The sequence below is a fragment of the Amborella trichopoda genome, chromosome 8 (genome assembly GCF_054954075.1).
Source record: "Amborella trichopoda isolate Santa Cruz 75 chromosome 8, AtrichopodaSantaCruz75HAP2 v2.0, whole genome shotgun sequence".
Taxonomy (NCBI): Eukaryota; Viridiplantae; Streptophyta; class Magnoliopsida; order Amborellales; family Amborellaceae; genus Amborella; species Amborella trichopoda.
The window spans coordinates 35,993,437-36,014,123 of record NC_142343.1 but is presented as its reverse complement, the minus strand read 5'-3'; the positions used below and the strand labels follow the sequence as shown (position 1 = coordinate 36,014,123).

At 41.1% G+C, this 20,687-nt stretch overlaps 1 protein-coding gene across 1 annotated transcript; it reads left to right on the top strand.

Moving 5' to 3' along the window:
* The first annotated feature begins 1,426 nt into the window (after positions 1-1,426).
* LOC18437156 (protein DOUBLE-STRAND BREAK FORMATION) lies at positions 1,427-19,263 on the top strand. The gene is made up of 5 exons (XM_020668995.2): positions 1,427-1,488; positions 1,705-1,918; positions 3,070-3,213; positions 17,829-17,961; positions 19,084-19,263. The coding sequence occupies exons 1-5, from the start codon at positions 1,430-1,432 to the stop codon at positions 19,116-19,118; spliced, it is 585 nt and encodes a 194-aa protein (XP_020524654.1). The 5' UTR covers positions 1,427-1,429; the 3' UTR covers positions 19,119-19,263.
* The last annotated feature ends 1,424 nt before the right edge of the window (positions 19,264-20,687 follow it).

Sequence of the window (20,687 nt, the reverse complement as noted above, 5' to 3'; positions counted from 1 at the left end):
AACTTTAAATTTTGAAAAAAAAAAAAACAAAAAAAAAAACAGTCCAGGGATGAAAAAACTTAATTTTATTAAAAAAAAAATCGCGTTGACCGATATTGATTGTAATTTTTGTTATAAAGAGAGCAACTCGTATTTTCCTAACTTATTTAAGGTTCCAACATAAATAACTCAAATTTTAAACTCCATAAATGGTTAGTAGATCTATAAAGAAATGAGTAGATCTATAAAGACATGATAATCTTGAAAATGAACAACCTAAATAATATGTTGAGAGATACACTATATTTGGGACTCGAAATCTTTTTTATTTATTTTTATATTAATACATTCCGAGGTTGAGATGATCAATTAAAGGGTTTTCTAACATCAAAATAGCCTTTTATGATAGGCTTTTGAGGTGCACATTAATTCTACATTTTAAGTTGTAATTTTATATAAACTATTGGGAAAATTATAGATATCTTAAAATGAACTTTCTAGACATCCTAACCCCCAATATTTTTTCTCTCATACCCTAAACCCCGACATTGGTTTTTATTGAATTTACCTATCCAGTCAAGAAGTCGACAAGTTAAAAACAAAAATGCCCTTGCCCCCTCTACACAAACCAAAATACTACACATGTTAGCTTTTTGAACTCCCTCTCATGTTCTCTCCCTATTTTTTATGTATCTACTTTTTTTTTTCTCTCTACAGTCATTTATCTCTTTATTTGCTTGTTATCTCTCTCTACATGCCATCTCTTCTTCTCTCTCTCCTCTTGCAAAAAAAAATTCGGTCCGACACACTAGGTATCGAACCGCCTTAAATGGACATAGGCTTCTTTGGCACACTAGATGTTGGATCAAAATTTTTTTTGTGGTCAGACCATTATAGAGGTTTCTCTGGATCAATACATGGCTAGTGTACAGGACTACCTTAGAGGTACAAAAGGCAAGTAGAGAAAGAGGATGGGTAGACAGAGGAAGTGAGAGGGTAGGTAAAGAGAGAAAATGAGATAGTGGAGAGGAGAGTTATAATGAGCAGAGAAAGAGAGTGTGTAGAGAGAGTTCAAAAGGCCGAAATGTGTCCGATTGTTGTTTGCATAGAGAGATGGTAAGGGCATTTTCATTTAAATATGTTGTTTCTTGATTGAAGGATAAATACAAGAAAAAAAAACGTTGGGCGATAGGATTTTTTAAAATTGATTTTGAAGTACCTATAATTTTCTTTGAATTTTTTCCGTATTTAAAATAGATTCTACATGGGACAACGTAGATTTTAAATAGAGGCGCATGTGTTATATATATGAGTAGGCTGACTCGTAGAAACCTGTCCATATTCCAAAGAGGAGATCCGAACAGGCCTTTCAGGGACATCTCCGTAATTACTGTGCATTTAAATCTCCTCGTATAAAGAGAAATAGAAGCGTCCCTTTGTGAGTGTTGAAATGGCGGGAGAAGCTGAGGAACTCATTTCAATATTCCGCTCCCAACTCATCCTCAAGCGGTTTTCTCTCTAACTTTTCATCTCTCTCTCACTACATTCTCTCTCATTCGCAGGTCTCTCAATCTAAGTTTTTCTGGATCTCTGCCATATAGGCCTGAGAAATTCCTTGCACTGAACTAAAATTTTTATTGATCTTTATTGTTATTTAGGGCAAAAACTTTACAAACCCTTGCCATGGATACTGAGAAAATGTTGCTTTTGTTATTATATTTGCAGCTATGACGATTCGACTCTTAGGGTTTTGCATACTATCATGCACTCGAAAGATGTAGGGCTTTTGCTCTCTGTTCGATCTCTTGTAAGGGAGATTTTGCAATCTACTGCGTTTGAAAGCCTTAAAGGAGTGGAAGTTTTGGAGAAAACAGTTGAAGAAAAGCTTCAAATTATAGGTTTCTTTGTCCATGCTTTCGCTCTTGCAGGGGATGTTGAGGTCTTGTTTTTCCTCTCTTTGCTTATTTTGCATTCGAAGATGTGAAGTTTTGTTAATGCATCTGTGAATTTATTCCCTGACATTGATTTTCTTTAATTCAGTTTTTCATACTATCTCTATGCAACAAAATTAACATTAGAGTTGAGAAAATGGAAATATGAAAAGTGGAAATGGTTGATGCTTCACTTTTATCAGTTTTTTGATGATTTTATAGTCTTTCTAGGCAGAACAGAGGGAGATATATCTCAAAACACTCAAAAAATGAGTCCAAACTATTTTGTCACTTCACAAATTCTTCCCAGTTTTTTTTGTGTACTTAATTTTCTCATGTTTTCATTATCTTAATCCCAGTTTTCTATTTTTCTTTTTATTTCCCTCTTGTATTTGATCTCAAAAGAAAGGGGCGTCAGCTTAAGAGCATGGTAATCAGTGTTTTTGTACATTATCTAACTGAATTGGTTGTTTGAATTATGTACTTCAATGTTGCTTATGATTGCAGGGGACGTTTTTAGCATCTAATTCATAAGTTATGGATTTTACTTACAGATGTTGGATATGAATTTTTTTTTTATTAGGATGTGCCCTTTGTTTGTTGAACATTGTGTTAGCTTTATTGTTTGGTTGTAGATGATTTTTCTACATTGAACTAGGGGATTAAAATTGATGATTATCAATTCCAACTGTGAATGTGTTTTTGGTCATCACTTTCTTTTTAGCTTAAAGGGATTTTGATTGGCATTGTAGGTTTATATACCCGAACTGCCGCTTTAAGAGCTGGAATCATTAGTACTTGAAGCAATTTAGCTTTTGACATTTCCATATTAAAATGGCGGTCTTGATGATACCATAGATCCTTGCTTTATTTTTTAACAAAGAATAGCATGAACATTTTAGTAGCCTGCATCTATTTTATCGATTTTGGCATATTCTTAAGGATGCATAACTTTGTGGAATTCGCTCACATCTGCCAACTTAGTCTTGTTTGTTCTCCATATGTTAATGTTTTACTCAACAAAAATTTTCAATTACGATTCACTTTTCAATGTCAGCATAGATGCATTTTCTTAATGCTTCACGGTTGTTGCTGATCACATTCTTCATAAGTTATTTTTTCTGATGAACATTTTTGATCAATTCAAGTTATCTTGCAGAATTCCCTGGCATTGAAATACGAGGCTTTGGTTTTACGAGATCATGTTTTTGTGAATAGTCCTCATTTGCAAGTTTCATATGATGAGTGGTTAAAGTTTGCTGAAGATTCACTGAACAATGGATTTTATTTAAATGCAATCCAGGTGATGTTTATCTTTTACATCTGTTTTGTATTTTGCATAATGACAACTCACAGGGTCAATTATCTTCAGATTCTATTTTAGAGAAACTTATTAGGCTTTATTTTCCATTGTAAAGATTCGAAATATGATTTATCTGAACATCTTGAATTACTATTACTGATTTTTTTGTTTCTTCAAAACATGAGTCCATTTGATTCTGTATTTCTACTTGTAAAAGGGGCATGTTTCCTTGGATCTTGTTTCCACTTGAAAACTGTGTGACTACAATTGTATGTTGAACACCAAGCTTTAAATATCAAATTATTATTTATAGCATGTAGTCTGGTAGATTGCTGAACGCTTTGACATTCAATTTATACATTTTTCTCCATGTATTTTGTCTTCTTTTCTATTGCTAGGAGTCAGCAAGGGTGGTTTTATATAGTATTGTACAAGCCTAAGCACAAAATTCTCATTCTTCATGATGGATATGCAATTCAAACACCAGGCAATATGGAGATCTTTCCTTAGATTTGGACCGTTTGGTTAATGCCGCTCTTGATTAATCTTTAACTTTTAGCTTTAGGCTTGAGGTCTCTCCTAAACAGAAATATGCGAGTGTCTTTGAGAGATAGAGAACTTCACGCGTGTGTTAAGATCTTATCGTAATTCTACAAGTAACTCTTTTAGCATTACCAGGATTGCACTGGTCATCAAACTGATAAGTGGTTAGTCTGTGCTTGGATTGTTGATATTGGTGCTCTATAAATTATCAGGGAAATAAATGTCTTAAGTTTGTTATTGCTTAATTTCAAAGAAAAGTTGTGAAAAACACAAGAATATGAGCTTTGTGTGGTAATTTTGTTTCAATAACATTCATAGAGGAGTGCATATGGGCATATGATTTTGCTACAGTGAAAAAGAATGGAGTTGGCTGCATGGGGTTTCAATAATACAAATTATACTTGGTTTAACAGGGAAGTTTAAGGCTACTTATTAGAAGAAATTATACAAATTTGAGGCTCTTTTACTCACTCTGTGTGCTTTATCTTAATGTTTTCTATTGTTAGAACTTCTTGTTTCAAAACTTATTAAGGATGACATCCAAATTCAGGGTTTTATTGACTTCTTTTCAATGCTTGAACAGTTTCACATGCAATATGTCTTGTGTTATATCATATTACTTTTTGATTTGACATTATGAACTGTGGCGAGGAGTTTTCCGGCTGAGAGTTCTAGCAGCGCGAGGACTCCGGTAGTGGTTTTGTAACAGAGGAGTGAGAAGTGCCGGCGAGCACAGGGATTCCGACAGTGATTCTGGGGTGCCATCCCTATTCGGCAAAAACCAACTTCTACCAAACCCACTCAAACCACTCAGCCCGTGTCGGTTGTATTGCAAAACCAGCCGACACCTAAGCCTGCTCCATCTAACCCTACTCCACCCAAGCCTACATCACAACCTACCATCCCTCCTAAGCCTGCGACAGGATCAGGGTACAAAAGGGCAAAGATGACAAGGTGAAGTACGATTTGATCGGGCACTTGAGGAAGCTTCTGGCCCTTCTCAGTATTTACGACGCCCACTTGGTTTCAAGAGACTATCAGACGGCTCTGATCCAAGCTCTCTCCAATCCAGAAGTGTATGAGACCGAAGTTGAGCCCATCAAGGTAGACCCGGCAATTCTAAGCGGCTGTTTGGCAATCACCTTTTCAAAGGATGACCTTCAATTGGGAGAAAAGTTTCACAATCGCTCTCCCTTTGTGACGGGTGAATCGCATGCATGCCCTATCAATCGAATCATGTTGGATGGAGGATCAGCTGTCAATCTTATCTCGAGAAGGATTCTCACTCAATTGGGATTAGGATCTGAAGACCTCACTCAACCTCACATCACAGTCCAGGGGTTCAACCAATCGAGAGAGAAGCCAGCAGGTACAATTCGTCTTCGCCTCAAAATTGGTGAATTAAATGATTACGCTCAGTTTCATATGATCAACACTGACACTTCGTACAACATCCTTCTCGGCCGCCCTTGGTTGCATGACCAGGGGGTAATTCTGTCCACACTGCATCAATGCTTCAAGTATTGTCGGGATGGGAGACAGTAAATGATCTATGTTGACAAAAGAACGTTTCCTGTAGCTGAGTCACATTATGCTGATGCAAAGTACTACTTCACAGAACCGATGTCATCCCAAGAGCCCAATGATGATGACCGGGAAACTGTAAGAAAGACAGAACTCTCACCCCATGAAGATGTCGAGGACATGTGACAGATGCTCACAGACATGTTCAAAGAAGAGGCAAGACAGGGCAAGATTCTCCCCTTAACCCCGATTCATTCTAATTTTCCCTGTTCCGTCCTGGAAGCAACATCATCCCTTCCCAAAGATGACAACCTCACCTCCTCTTCGAGCCTTGAGTTGCTTGCCAAAAATGATGAACCAGAAGACGTTCTCGAGGCAACAGAAGCCATGGGGATTGACTTCCTGACCCCAAAGGTCACGTACACGCCAGACCACCAAAAGTTCTTGCATGTCCCTATTGCACTTCTGGAAGCAGAACAGATACAGCAGCCACCACTAAGGATACTGCAAATCCCGGCTTCCTTGAGCAGGGAAGACTCTTCGCGTCCCACCACAGGGTCAGCTTAGACCAGTAGCCAGCCGAAGGTCTTGCGCTTCCCGGATTCTTTAGAAGAAGAAAGGTCAGAAGAAGAATAACTCTCTCACTCTCAAGAGCAATATACCTTGCTAATTTAGAAAGCGAAGTTCAGAGTATCCAAAATCTATTGATAGTCATATAAACTGCTTCAAAACACTTGAAGGAGTTCATACTTGAGACCAAGAGCTATGATGAGCTCAAAGGGAACGTGCCTCGAATAGAAGCTAAAGCCCATCCGAATTGGAGTATTTACAGTGACAAGGCTCATGTCACTATGAGAACGATGAATTACAAGCCTCTCGCTAACCAAACATTAAGAGGAGAGAAAGTGACTACTACTCCATTTGAGGTCATTGAAGCCACGGCTGGTTGTCACAAACAAAAGCAAGGCATTGGATATCCTGTCTCATCTCCCTCATTAAAGGTTCAGAGACAATAAAACGAGGGTCACCCAAGGAGAAAAACCCAAAGAAGCATAAAAGAAGAGAATGAGATAGAAAGAAGAAAATAGGTATTTCATTGACTAAAAAGTGTCAATGAACAAAGAAACAAAAGGGAGATAGGATGGCATCCTCAAAAGCGATCACGGATGTCATTAATCTTCACCAGACATGCTTCAGAAGATACTTTGGCCTGTTCAATGCTCCACTTCAGATTGAGCACTATCTGGGCCTCTTGCTTCAATAGAGCAGTCTCCTCCTCCAGAGAATAATCAAGAGTCGATAGCTACTCAGCAAGAGCTGCGTCTTCAGCCTCCCAAGCTTTTGTCTCAATCTCTAGCCCCTTGAACTCCTTCGTCAGCCTCGCTATTTTAGCCTTCAAGACAGTCATCTTGTTATGGCGAGCGACTGCCCCTTCAGTGAGGTTTGACCTTCGAGAGGCTGTGGCTTCCCTCTTCTGTGTTTGGGCCTCTACAGATTCGCGACGACGCATGAGGGAGGCCTCCAATGAAGCCAACTGAGAGTTCTCTAGCTACCGCACAGTTGCTTCTTGTTGTAAGGCCTTGAGTCTCCACCCTTCTACCTCATTCAAGATGCTATCAAAATAAGGAAGGATCTCTCTCTCATCCCCTAGAAGAGCAAGCTGCCTTAGGTTTTGAGATGCATCATCAAGTTCAGCTAAGGGAAGTCCCTTCATCTTTTGAGCACCAAGACGGAGCATGTCGATGATTATGCCGGGCACCCCGCCAAAATTTGGCCTGGGAAGAGTGACAAAGGTCCCTGCAACAGAAGCAGTCTCGACCTCTTAGGCTGAGGTAGAAGGGACAATTGCCATGCTCGTGACCACCTCCGCTGGAGAAATCATAAAGCTCGAGGCCCCAGGCTCCTCAGATGTAGAGCAGGCCTCAGTCCCAGGTTGCCCGGAATCCTTAGCATTATTCCCCTCTTTTGGACCGTCACTCATGGTCCTTCCGTCAACCTCCTTTGCCTGGTCTTCTGGAGCCGCTGTTCCTGCCTCAATATGCTCGGCCTCCACAACACCAATTTCCTCTTCTGAACCCTTACCCTCTTGAATTGCCATGCCAGCTTCGGCAGGTTCAAGGCCGACTCCTTCCCCTGGGTCCGCCATTTCAGTTTCGGCCACGACTTCTACCTGGCCTGCATCCTCTGCAGCCAGAGCCTCCGCCACAAAGCGCTCTATTCCTTCATCCTCAGGATCTGCGCCTCCTTGGGCCACTGCCTCTGGACCCTCAAGACCTTCCTCTTGAGAATGGCTTGGGTCTGCGTTCACCATGGCCTCATCATCAACATCTCTTGGGGCAGCCACCTCCCGGAGCTCAGCTTTGGGCTCCGCCCTCGCAGGACTGCTCGGGCCGTCCGTGACCTCATCCCTCACTGCACCCGGGGCAGCAGACCCTTGTTGCTCAGGCATCCTGTCTATCTCAAGCTTTCTCCCTGAACCGCTTCAAGCTCAGGCGTCACCTCTTGATCGAAAGCAACGATGATGGGGCTAGGAGAGCCTACGTTATCTGCCTCAGTCTCTGAAGAAGCAGAGAATAGCTCAAGGGAGGAAGAAGACGATGAAAAAAAAGCAAAGGGTGACTCGGAACGACTAGCAAATGATTCTGAGGAGACAGAAGACAAAGAGCTAACTGACGGCTCCCGAATGATGAAAGCATGCCACTGCTGCGTTTTTGAGGACGCATGGTAGCACGAGGTGGTATGGGAGAAACAGTCGGGGTGATTCAACGTCTGAGAGGTAGCCTTCTTCCTGTTAGTGACTGAGACGGCGACGCTGATCACCCCTTTCTGCTGGTTGCCCTGGGCATTAGTGCGGGAGCTACTGCTGCCCCTCAAGTCGACGGCAATAAGCAGCAGTCGTACAATCGGGTCCCACCTCCTAAAAACCAAAACCGAAGTGATTTCTGGACCAAACATCAAAACAAGGTACCCGTTTGAGAACGACTGGGTACTCGCATTGTTATGACTCTTGATAGAGCAGAGCATGATCATGCTGCAGGAGATTAAATTCCCCGATTGAGCTGAGCAGGTCACGCATGCAAAGTAATGTGCCGAATGTTGTAGAAAAGTTCATCTGGTCAGAGAAGCCAAATTCCACTCTTAGAATAAATTTGGGGGCCTTTCATCTAACATTAGTTTTCACATTGGTTGAATTTTAAGAATCTCTGTAAAGGATAATGGGATTATTACCTAGATTGAAAATATTTCTAAAATGCAGCAAGTTGATTTCGAACTCACTCGAATTGACTTCTCTCACTATTCTCCATGAAGGCTTGGCTAATTCTCTGACTCAATTTCGGCTATGCCGAGTTGCAATCGGGGTTGGTCTCTAAATTGTCTCTAGATCTAATTCCCACTCAAACCTATAGATTATGGAAGGTCTGAACACACATTGAATGTCTTGTGGAGATTTGAAGGACAATTTTGCTGAAATTTCTGAACAGGCTTCAATCCTCTTGTGACAGATTTACTGTTTTCCTTGGTTAAGGCATTCTTATGATTTATCTAAGCTTCATACCATCAGAATGGTCTATGGAAGAGGCTTAACTTCATCGGCTCCAAATAGTCTTTGGGCTGCTGAGACTTGTTCGACGATGATCATAGTCGTGGCATATAACAAAATAGGGACTATTCCTCCTTTTGTGCTTGGCTATCTCTAGTGAGAGAGAAAACCCACCTGTGGCGAGTTGGATGACGAACACAAATTTCATTAGATCTCCAGCCTAGCATGCCTTTTCATGCTGAGAAAATCCCAGTTGATCACAACATAAAACTATTGGATTTCTTAGCTTGTGGCTGCCCTTATGGGCGAGCCAAAGAGTATAGCCATCATCCCCTCAAATATTCGTCATTGCCTCCTTACTTACCATGTTATTGAAATAGTCATGAATCAGGTAAGCTTTTCATTCTATGTGATTTTGGGGGAGAAGCTCGCTTAGGGGATGCCATTCTCAGTCAGAACAAGTCCAATAGCATGACAAATCAAGTTAAGTTATTGAGAGCTCGAGATTTTATCTTCATGGTATGAAAATTGAGAAATCATTGCTATTACGGGGAAGATCTGAGCACCATCAGCTGTCAGGGAATGATACTTTCAAATTATATTGCAGAATTCTGATTGCACTAGATGAGGTTACATTGTGTTGGACAGGTCACATCTATCATCTAAACCTGGAGATGCACTTACCATCTGTGTGGTTTACTCATATCTGCTCTGTCACAGCTTGTTCAAATCGAACTTGGATGGAAATTCAAGGCAAAATGTGGATCTATCAAGTGACTGAGGATTGTTAATAGTGCCCAAACAATGCCACTCTTGGCGAATCATTTTCTCATAGGACCATAGTATTTTGGTCGAATGTAGATTTTGATGTTAACGCAATTGGCTGAAGTTCTCAAGGTCAAGTAGGCCATGCTTTGACTCATTTCTAATTATCGTAGATGCCTTCAAATGACAGTGTTGCATATAATTTGTGAGGGACTGCTGTTGCAAATAGGGGTGAACCTAGAGCACAACAGTGTCCAGTTCTCAGTGCAACCTTGGACCCGTTGCAAGTTTGGTAGTATTTATAACGTTGACTATCAAGTATCATGTGTCCTGTATGGTGTAGGACTAGCTTATCAACATTTTGTGGTTACTTTAGTGGTGCACTTCCCTACCTTTTAAATTCTTCATTACCCTCGGGGAATGTCTGTTTCCAATTTCACTTACACAATGTCCTCTATAACACAATATTACTGTTAGAAAACAAATTAAATACTGAATTTCCAAAGCAGGAGAAATCATTGGTTGAATTGCCAAAGAAGGAGAGATCATTGGTTTCAAGACTTCAGGAAAATTATTTGAGAGTTTTCATGAACACTTGAGAAATTTTGTAAGACTTTGTATTCCTCCTCAAAAATCATTTCCCACTATCGAAATTGCATGAAGGTTATTAAGAATATCTTTCTGGTACATGATTTTCATAGTATGTATTTTTTCCTAGTTGTTGTTGTGTTTCTTTCTTATAGAAAATTTTATATTAATGCAGTGAAGCTTAGGCTATAGAAGAAACTTATTACTTAAATTTTGCAATGTGGCTCAAATATTGATTAAATTTTTTTGGAGCTAATATCCTGGATTCATTCCTTCCCTTGAGCTCTCCTCAGTTTGTACAAATTATTTTATGGCTATATTCTTTAAAGAAAGTTATTTGGTCATAAATTATCTTGTGCGTGTTATTGACTTGAGGATAGAGCCAGTTGCACGCTTGTGGATCCATTTTCAAAATAGGTCATGTCCTTTTCTTTTATTTTTCTCCATGGTCTTAAACAAGTTTGTTATTTATATATGGTTATCTTGTCTTTCTATTTCTTGGCAATTTTCACTTTGAATCTGTGTAGGCATCTGCTGGTGAAAATTATGGAGGGAACTTATTACTTTGACATGCCGTTGGAATGAGTCACAGATAATATCCTCATTATATTTTTGAGAAAGGTTTGTAGAGTTTGCCACTACTGATATTTTTGGGCAATATTTGAAAGGCTGTTTTCTGATGCTTATTTGGATACGGCTTCAAATCATGATCTTCTCTTTAGCTTTTCTCCCTGACATCACCACGGGACGTACCACATATCAAAATGTTCCTCTCGACGAGACGAACACGCTCCAACTGGTTTGAGCGTGATCCGACCTCAGACGATGGAGATATAGGTGTTGCAAGTTGCTGGTGCGTGATTGTGCTTCAATGGTGTTGAGTTACTGGGTAGCCTCAAGAGAATAGCATGTGGCTCCTCCTGTTTTGATGTTTTGTTTATAACTTCTTCCTGGAGTGTCTGTTTAGGCTGAAATTTGACCTCTGGAGTTTTCAACCATGCTGGATCCAATGGCGTGGGTCCCACGACCTTTTGGTGCTTCGAAAGTATAACGGTAGTTATAAGCCATTTTGAGGTGCTAGATGTTGATTCTGTCAAAACAGTTTCTTTGTCTGCACTGCCTTAGACTTGTCGGAATGAGACGAAACTTGGCGGGTGGCTCTCTGATGTCCTTGTAAAAATCTTGGCGCGTCCTAAGACCATTCTGGGACTATGGGAACTTCTACTGACTGTGAGGCTTTATTTACCGACTCATCTACCGACGATACATGGTGTTGAAAAATACGTTCAAACAACCATCTCCTTAGATGCTCAGATTTTCATCCTCATTTTACCCCATATGGTTTTATGACAGGGTTGCTCCAACAAAAGGCTCTTCAGCACAACAAACAAACAAGAAAGTCACTCCGACGAACCAATGATGCCCCTAGAAGGCTAGGTCAACCCTGACTTTGGAGCGGCAATCAGATGTTATACCCAAAGCTGGTTTAGGCAGCGCAGACGAAGAAACGATTATGGAAAAATGGCTCCTAATGCCCTGTAACGGACCCCTATAATTGGACTACTGACGGAGTGTCGAATGGTTGTGAGACCACCGCCATTGGATCCGACGCAGTTGAAAACCCATGTGGGTCAAATTTTAGCTCAATCGGACACTCTGGGAAGAAGTTATAGGTAAAACATTGAAAAGGGGTAGGCTGCACACTGTTCCCGTGATGCCTCCCTGCACCTAGCCGCCATGGATGCTGGCTGGTGTTACATTCCCGGGCAGCAACTTCAACATGTTGTATCTCACTTGTCCAAGGTCGACTTGCGTTCAAATTTTGGGAGCGTGTTGGGCTCTTTCCCTCAAGCATTTTGATATGTGGCACGCGCCGTAACAATGCCTGAGCAGGGAGAGAAGCTAGAGAGAAGTTGCCAATTTGTGACAAGTGTTGTAGAAAATACAACAGTGGCGTGTTCTAATCGAATGACCGCATCACGACGCTTGTGTACCCTATCGATGCAAGACCGGTCCCCTTGCGTGCGTAAGGTTCAAGGCTACCATTGGGCCAAATCTCATGCGTGGTGAACGGTCGGATTTGGCACACGGAGAAGATAAGGCGACTGCAAATTCCGGCCAGCAAGATTAGATTCCGACCAAAGAATCCAAGAATGGGAAAAACCTCATTCGGGCACGAAATTGAGTCCCGTTTGTTATGAAACATTTGTGGGACAATGTTTGTCACGATTGAATAAAGCAATCATAGAAACATGTCAAGAATTGAACACTATCTTCACTCAAAAATTGTAAAAGTCTCATGAAATGAGTATCGCTTGATCGTGCCTCAAAAACACGATCCAAGGCTCGAAATGGGCATCAAAACGATCACCATTCCGAGCTGAATAAGAAAATGAGTATCTTTTGGCTGAACAAATGCCAAAGAACCCCGAATCTACCATTGAAAATCACGAAAGTTCTTGGACTGCAACAGGGACCAAAATGAAATTCGTGGCTTTGTTAGGGCAGGGGCAGAATGGTCATTTTACCCCTATTTTTTCATTTTTTTTTAATTAGTTTAATTGTTATTTTTAAGCAATGAGGTGGCTTTTGAGCATCCACCCATGTTTGGACCCCACCTCTATATATTTGAACGTGCACTTCATGTAAAAGGATCAATATTTGGCAATAGAAAACTCCCATTTTGCCTCAATGTTGGTGCATTACGTCCATGAGAGAGTGGGGAGACAGAATTTTGCGGGTACCTTTGCCTCCCCCAGCGGTTAGGTAAGTCTCTTCTCCCTCTTTCTCCCTTTTCTTCCCCCTTCTCTCTCCCTCTTTCTCTCTGCCCCCTTTCTCTCTCTCTCTCTCTCCTTTGCTTGTTTCATCCTCACAGGAACCCAATGCGGGCCTCCTCAGTGAGTTGATTGTTGACATGTTTTTGTGATTTCTTCATTTAATCGTGATGAGCATTGTCTCATCATCATTTTGCAACAAACGAGACTTGATTTCATGCCCGAATGAAGTTTTTCCCATTCTTGAAATTTTTGGCCGGAATCTAGTCTTGCTGGATGGAATTTGTAGTAGCTTCATCTTCTCCGTGTGTCAAATCCGACCGTTGGTTTCATGTGAGACTTGGCCTAGAGGTAGCTTTGGGCCTCATCTATACGACGGGACTGGTCTCGCTTTGATCAGATGCACAAGCATCGTGATACAGCCATTTGATCACGGTGCGCCACTGCTGTATTTCCTGCAACACTTGCTACAAAATGGCGACTTCTCTTTAGGTTTTCTTCTGGCTCCGGTGCTAGAGGTTGATTCTACCATACTTGTTTCTTTGACTGCACAGCCTTGGACAAGTCAGAATGTGACAGAACTTGGCAGGTGGCATTTTGGAGTCCATTGGAAGATCTTGGCCCATTTTGGGGTCATTCTGAGACTGACGACTTTTCCACTGAATTGCCAGGCTTTATTTACCGGTTTCTCTTTTTTTTTATTTTTTATTCCACATCGAGGTCCAAGGTGTTGACAAATGTCTTTAAACACCAGGCTCTCATAATAGGACTGAAAGTCGCTCTAGAGTTAAAAATAGAACAACTTTCCATCTTTGGCGACTCTGAGTTGGTGATTCGGCAACTGAGATATACAATGTAAGAAAGGACACCCTCAAACCATGCCACGATACTGCAAAATCCTTCATGGTGCAATTTGAGAGCGTATCGTTGATGCACATTCCCAGGCGATTGATCTCTCAAGCTGACGCGTTAGCCAAGCTCGGGGCAACTATCCAAATAGCTCCAAAAGGGCCGACGCTTATATGGGTGGCAGAATGGAGACACCTAGAATTGACAGAGGGCGTTGACGGGGATGATGAAAGGATTCTCTTCCCGGAATGTCCTCCGTACCCATTCGGGGCACTCTTGGCTGCCAAAGACGCCATCAAAGCTGAGAAGGGCGCGCTGCGTCCTCAAAGTCAGGAGTCTGAGAAGTCGAGCAAAGGATTCTTCGACCCAATGTGCATGGAAATTGAATTGGTTGAGGATTGGAGGAAACCCATCATTGACTTTATAAAATATGGCAGACTGCCAGAGGATCGCGTCGAGCGCAACAGTGTACGACGTATGTCTACCAAGTACACCCTCCTTGATGGGAATGTTCTCTTCTGACGCTCTTTTGATGGAATCCTTCTTAGATGCGTCAACATGAAAGATGCAACCCGGGTATTGGAAGTAGTGCATGGAAGAGTCCGTGGGCTTCATCAATTTGGGCATAAACTCTATGAACGGATATGCAGATTGGGGTATTACTTACCATTGATGATCGCAGATGCGTTAAATTACTCCAAGCGATGTCAGTTGTATCAGATACACTCAAATCTCATACATCAATCCCCAGAGCCGTTGCATCCCACAGTTACATCATGGCCCTTCTCTCAGTGGGGCATGGACATAGTGAGGCCTATTGTCTCACCCTCATGTGAGCCGTTTGTGATGTTGTGATTCCACCACTGGGGATTTTTGTGTGCATCCTCTTTAGTTGGAACCAGGGTTTTCTCTTGTGCTGCCTGGAGCTCTTTGGGACCAGGTGGTGAAGTCTTTCTTGAAGTTTTGTGCTGCCTGGAACTCTTTGGGACCAGGTAGCGGCGAATGGTGCTCATCTTTTTTTTTTTTTTTTTTGAGCCCTGACATCAAGGTGACATCAGGGATTTTCTTGAGGGTACAAGCTGGGGCTGTCTGTGATGACATGTGTCGTATCAACCTGCTTGTTGGTCCAAGCACGCTTTTTGGGTTTTCACTTGGATTGGGGAAGTGGCACCGTTGGCACGATTTTCACCGACTTCCCTTATATTTGGGGCTCCTTTACCCATGGCCTGGCGGCCATGTCCACCCATTTTCATCCGTTTTTGCTCACGGCGCCCTTGTCGGGTTTTCATCGTGCTTGGGTTTTTGCTTTTAAGACATTTTTACTAACGGTTTCGTGACTGTGCCCGTCCCTTTTCATCATTTTTTTTGTGGGGGTATATTTAAGGTCATGCCTCTGTGACCTGTGCGAAGCCTTTTAACATCATGTGGCTAGGACGTTTACTATAGTTTTAGGTCATACAGTTAGACCGAGGTTGTGCAGTTTAAAGTCATGTTGCGAGGACTTTTTGCAGTTTAATGTCATGTTGCGAAGACTTTTTGTAGTTTAAGGTCATGCAGCTAGACCATTTGCGTGGTGCCTTTTAACGTCGTACAGTCAAGACATGACTATAGTTTAGGTCATACAGTTGGACCGTGTTACTATGGGGCGGATCTGGTGGCTTTCGGCCCATTTTGGGAAAGTGGATCGTGGTGACCCACTAGCTTGCGGCGAGCGAGGGCATTGAAGGGGCTTGCCGCTTTGTGAGAGTGGGTGAGGCTCTTTGGAAAGTGATGGATGGTGCTGAGGAAGATGTATTCCTTGAAGAGTTGATGAAGGTGGTATGCGCCAAAGGTGTTGGGTGCGCGTGTGTGAGTCGTCATGTAGGTAAAACTCCAAGGGATAGAGATAATGGCTCGGTAAGAAGCGGACCCATCAGGGATTGCTGGGGTAAGTATGGCTCCATGGGGATGAAGAGTGATGCACACACCGTGTGGTGCGCATGTATATGGAGGTGTGTTTAAGGTCAGGCCTCCGAGACCTGTGCGAAACAGTTTAACGTCATGCGGTCAGTCAGGATGTGCACTATAGTTTTAGATCATACAGTTGGACCGTGGCTGTGCAGTTTAAAGTCATACGGCTAGGACTTTTCACAGTTTTAGGTCGTGCAGCTAGACCGCTCGCAGGTGCCTTTTATCGTCATACGGTCAGGACGTGACTATAATTTAAGGTCATATAGTTTGGATCGTGGTTGGCAATTTAAAGTCATGCTGCGAGGACTTTTTGCAGTTTTAGGTCGTGCAACTAGACCATCCGCGTGGTGCCTTTTATCGTCATACGGTCAGGATTTGTACTATAGTTTAAGGTCATACAGTTTTGACTGTGCTGCTATGCAGTTTAAAGCCTTGCGGTAAGGACTTTTTACAGTTTTAGGCCGTGCAGCTAGACCATTCATGCGATGCCTTTTATCGTCATGCGGCCAGGACGTGGATTACAGTTTAAGGTCATATAGTTTGGACTGTACTGCTATGCAGTTTAAAGTCTTGCGACGAGGACTTTTTGCAGTTTTAGGTCGTGCAGCTAGACCATTCGCGCGGTGCCTTTTATCATCATAAGGCCAAGACGTGTACTATAGTTTAAGGTCATATAGTTTGGACCGTGTTGCTATTCAGTTTAAAGTCTTGCGGCGAGGACTTTTTGTAGTTTTAGGTCGTGCAGCTAGACCATTCACGCAGTGCCTTTTATCGTCATGTAGTCAGGACATGGACTACAATTTAACGTCATATAGCTTGGACCGTAAAGTTTAGGGTCGTGCACCTAGGCTATGGCGTAGGTTACCATGGTGGTGAAACTTTGTAGGATGTAGGCTGGTATGGAGCAACCTTCACTAGCGAGTAATGTGGCCAGCATGACCCCGTGGGGTGTGTTTGTGGCTCGGGTGCACTTCACTGGGGATGGTGGTGAACCACAGCTGGTTGGCGCCCGACGTTGAATTTAGTGAGGCATGTGGCATATCATTTTAGTAAGGTGCACGGCGCTGGTTTCAGCGGAGTACAATGAAGCGCACGGCGCTGCCTTTAGTGAAGCACCGGCGCTGGTGAAGGATGCGCACGGTTCTTAGTGAATGAGGCGTATGGCACTTAGTGAATGAGGCTTACGGCGCCGTCCAAGTGTACGGTGTTTGATGAGCTGGCAGAATGTTGTGGACGGTGGCCAGTTGGTGGTACCAGTGGCAGCTCTTGTATTTGGGATGATGGAAATGCAATTCAAACACCAGGCAATATGGAGATCTTTCCTTCGATTTGGACCATTTGGTTGATGCTGCTCTTGATTAATCTTTAACTTTTGGCTTTAGGCTTGAGGTCTCTCCTAAACTGAAATATGCGAGTGTCTTTGAGAGAGAAAGAACTTCACGGCTGTGTTAAGATCTTGTCATAATACTACAAGTAACTCTTTTAGCATTATCAGGATTGCGCTGATCATCAAACTGATAAGTGGCTAGTCTGTGCATTGGTGGATTATTGATATTGGTGCTCTATAAATTATCAGGGAAAGAAATGTCCTAAGTTTGTTATTGCTTAATTTCAAAGAAAAGTTGTGAAAAACACAAGAATATGAGCTTTGTGTGGTAATTTTGTTACAATAACATTCATAGAGGAGTGCATATGGGCATATGATTTTGCTACAGTGAAAAAGAATGAAGTTGGATGCATGGGGTTTCAATAATATAAATTATACTTGGTTTAACAGGGAAGTTTAAGGCTAATTATTAGAAGAAATTATACAAATTTGAGACTCTTTTACACACTCTGTGTGCTTTATCTTAATGTTTTCTATTGTTAGAACTTTTGGTTTCAAAACTTTATCAAGGATGACATCCAAATTCATGGTTTTATTGACTTCTTTTCAATGCTTGAACAGTTCCACATGCAATATGTCTAGTGTTATATTATATTACTTTTTGATTTGACATTATGAAATTTAAACCTGGTGTTAGATTGTGGTCACTTATGAACATCTTGATTTTTCTGAATGAAATTCCTTTTACCTTTAGGGTTATGATCATGCGGTCCTATCCCTTCAGTCAACACATCCAAATCATGGTGTTTCTTGTGTTCAAGCGCACGAGGTTGAGGAAATTAAGAAACTGAAAGATGCTACGAGGACTTTAGTAACTTCTCAATCAGGTACTGAAATATCCTAGATAGCCTCTTATCTTTCACATGTCTTTCTACTTTTTAAGATCCATATTTCATGATAGAAGAACCGTGTCCAGTAACATGATAGTAAAAATGAAATATTTCTTTCTGAACCCTTAACTTATATACTAATGATCGATGGTCTTCTTCATTTTTGGTAAATATCGATATCTTAATCTTACAAAATTCAAGAGAACACAAGGGCGATAAAAGAAAAGAAGACTTAACAGTGCTACATTGTGATTCAAATTGTAGATAATCTATGTTATGTTATCTAACCTATCAGCCATCAAGTTTTCCTCTTGTTTGTGCGACTAGGCACACAAATAATAATCTCAGTATAATAGCTTGATAAATATTTGATTTCTGAAGAAAACTCTCCTAATCTCTATGGAACCAGGGAGTCTCCCCCAATCCAATGTATGGTATTGATAGAGTCACCAATCAATGCCCCTTCAAATGCTTCATCAAGATTCACACTGCTCCTGTTGCATTTAGTTTAACCTATGCTGGGTTCCCGCTAGAACTTAGCTGTTGTACCGTCTTGTTCTGAATCACACCCCAAAGCTTAATCGCTATGATTGTGTTTTGAAAGTAGGACCAGAATTAAGCTTGTCAGGCTAGTGAAGGGAGGTTTTCTCTCCACGTGCAATCAAGAATTAGGCATCCGAATGCGAATAAACTAATCCTAAACTGTACAAGAGCCTTGAAGATCTGCTAACGCAATTCCAGTTATTGCTCATAAAATCCAGAAATAACATCTCAAAAAGGATCTTAACAAAAGAATATCATGATTTGGAAGTTTTAATGCAAAAAATGGAAGCAAACGAGTTTGCCATTTTTTTGGTGGTAAGTTGGGATACAAACCTTGGACATTGTTAATAGAAGTGGAACCCCTAAGATAGAATATAGAATATAAGAAAAGTACAAAGAAGCGTACAAATCCGATTTGGGACTGTAAAAGAAAAAGAAACTCCAAAATTAAAATGAAAATAACTTCTAAATGCCTCCCTAGTTGTTGACATGTTTGGGATGTTGGCATGGTAAGGGGAATAGCATGAGGTATAAGATGCTTATATGGAGTAAGTTTTTTATGTCTTGGCATTGCAGAATGGCCGAGGGTGGTCAAGGGTTGTATCCATTGAAGATCGTCCTAAGAGCCCAAACAAGCTGAGCTACCCTTTGTTATTATGTCCCAAATTTGATCCTACTATTGTAACTACCTATCAACAATAAAAGAGAAAGCAAATGAATTTTCTATGGGATTATCGAGCCTCATTTCCACAAGAATTTAGATTGGCTTACAAATTTTAGGCAATGGTTTGTACTCTATCCAATGTTTAAAAAAATGCTGATCCGGATCAGGAATCGTCGTGGCCGAACCGGCTCTCGTGAAATATCGAGAACTGGCTGGTTCCCCCATGACACAGCCAGTTCTGGCTAATTCTCTAACAGAAATGTAGAATTAGTGTTCTGCCAAAGAACTGATTAGAACCTGCCCCACTTTTTCTTTATTCTTTTCATTTTATTTTAAATTTTTAATGTCTGGTTCGAAAATCCGGATCGTTGATTTTCTGAACCGGATAAAAAAGTCGGATGTGCAATCTGGGTCACCAATCCATTTCTTAAAACCTTGATTCTATCGTTTCTTGTGACTGGTTTAGAATTATGTCAAACAATTTACTAGTAGAAAAGTCCCACAGCTGTGTGACACTTATGTTTGATTCCTAGAGGTTTTGTTTTTTGGTTTTTTTGTTCTTCATCCTTGGTGGCAAGCAGTCCAGGCTCAAACGGCTATATATTTGAAAAAGAAAGCCGGCCAACTCAGTGGAGGGAAGGATTCAAAATCTTTGGGTCCAAGACATTTGGCCTCATCCTTGTTCCGAAGTGGCATCAAGAAGCATAACTTGAGAAAATTTGAAGCTTTCTCTGAAGGCAAACTGCCCCAGAATATAACTCAATAAAAATTAAACTAAGGACTTTCTTCATAAAAAATTGCAGCTTATGTTACTTGTAAAATTCATCAGCCATTTTCGATATTCTTTGTCAGTGAAAACTTTATAATACCGATGTTACTTGTAAAATTCAACAGCCATTTTCGATATTCTTTGTCAGTGAAAACTTTATAATACCGATGTTGGAATGATTGATTCATGCAACACTGCAAAAAAAAAGAAGCCACATTTTGCCTCCATGCTGCCCAAGCATTTACCCCTCTCTCTCTCTCTCTCTCTCTCTCTCTCTCTCGCACATTGTGACAAGCTTGTGTATGCGCACTTGGCATGCACATGTGCAAGTAACGTGAACGACAATAAAAAAAGGGATTCTAATACTTTGATATCATTTATTTTTGGTACAAGGAGGTCACAATTAGTACTAGCAATTAGATGTCAAATTGGATGGATTGAGGTGTGCCACAAAGTTTGATAAATTCTTTTTTGAACTTGAGGCATAGTTAATGATACTCACAACCATCCAATTTGAAATCCGATGGACAAAAGTGATTGTGATTTCCTTCTATTAAAAATAAATAATTTCTTTGTATACTTTTCCATAAAAAAAAATGTCGTTAGAGTTGACACAAGAAAATAAACAAAAGAATAAAAGTCGAAACTTACTTCAGAACTGAATCAAACTCGAGCTAAAAAAGCCAATATAATTGATTTCGTTGAAAGTTCATCAAATTTTATTGAATTTATACTAAATGTTCCATC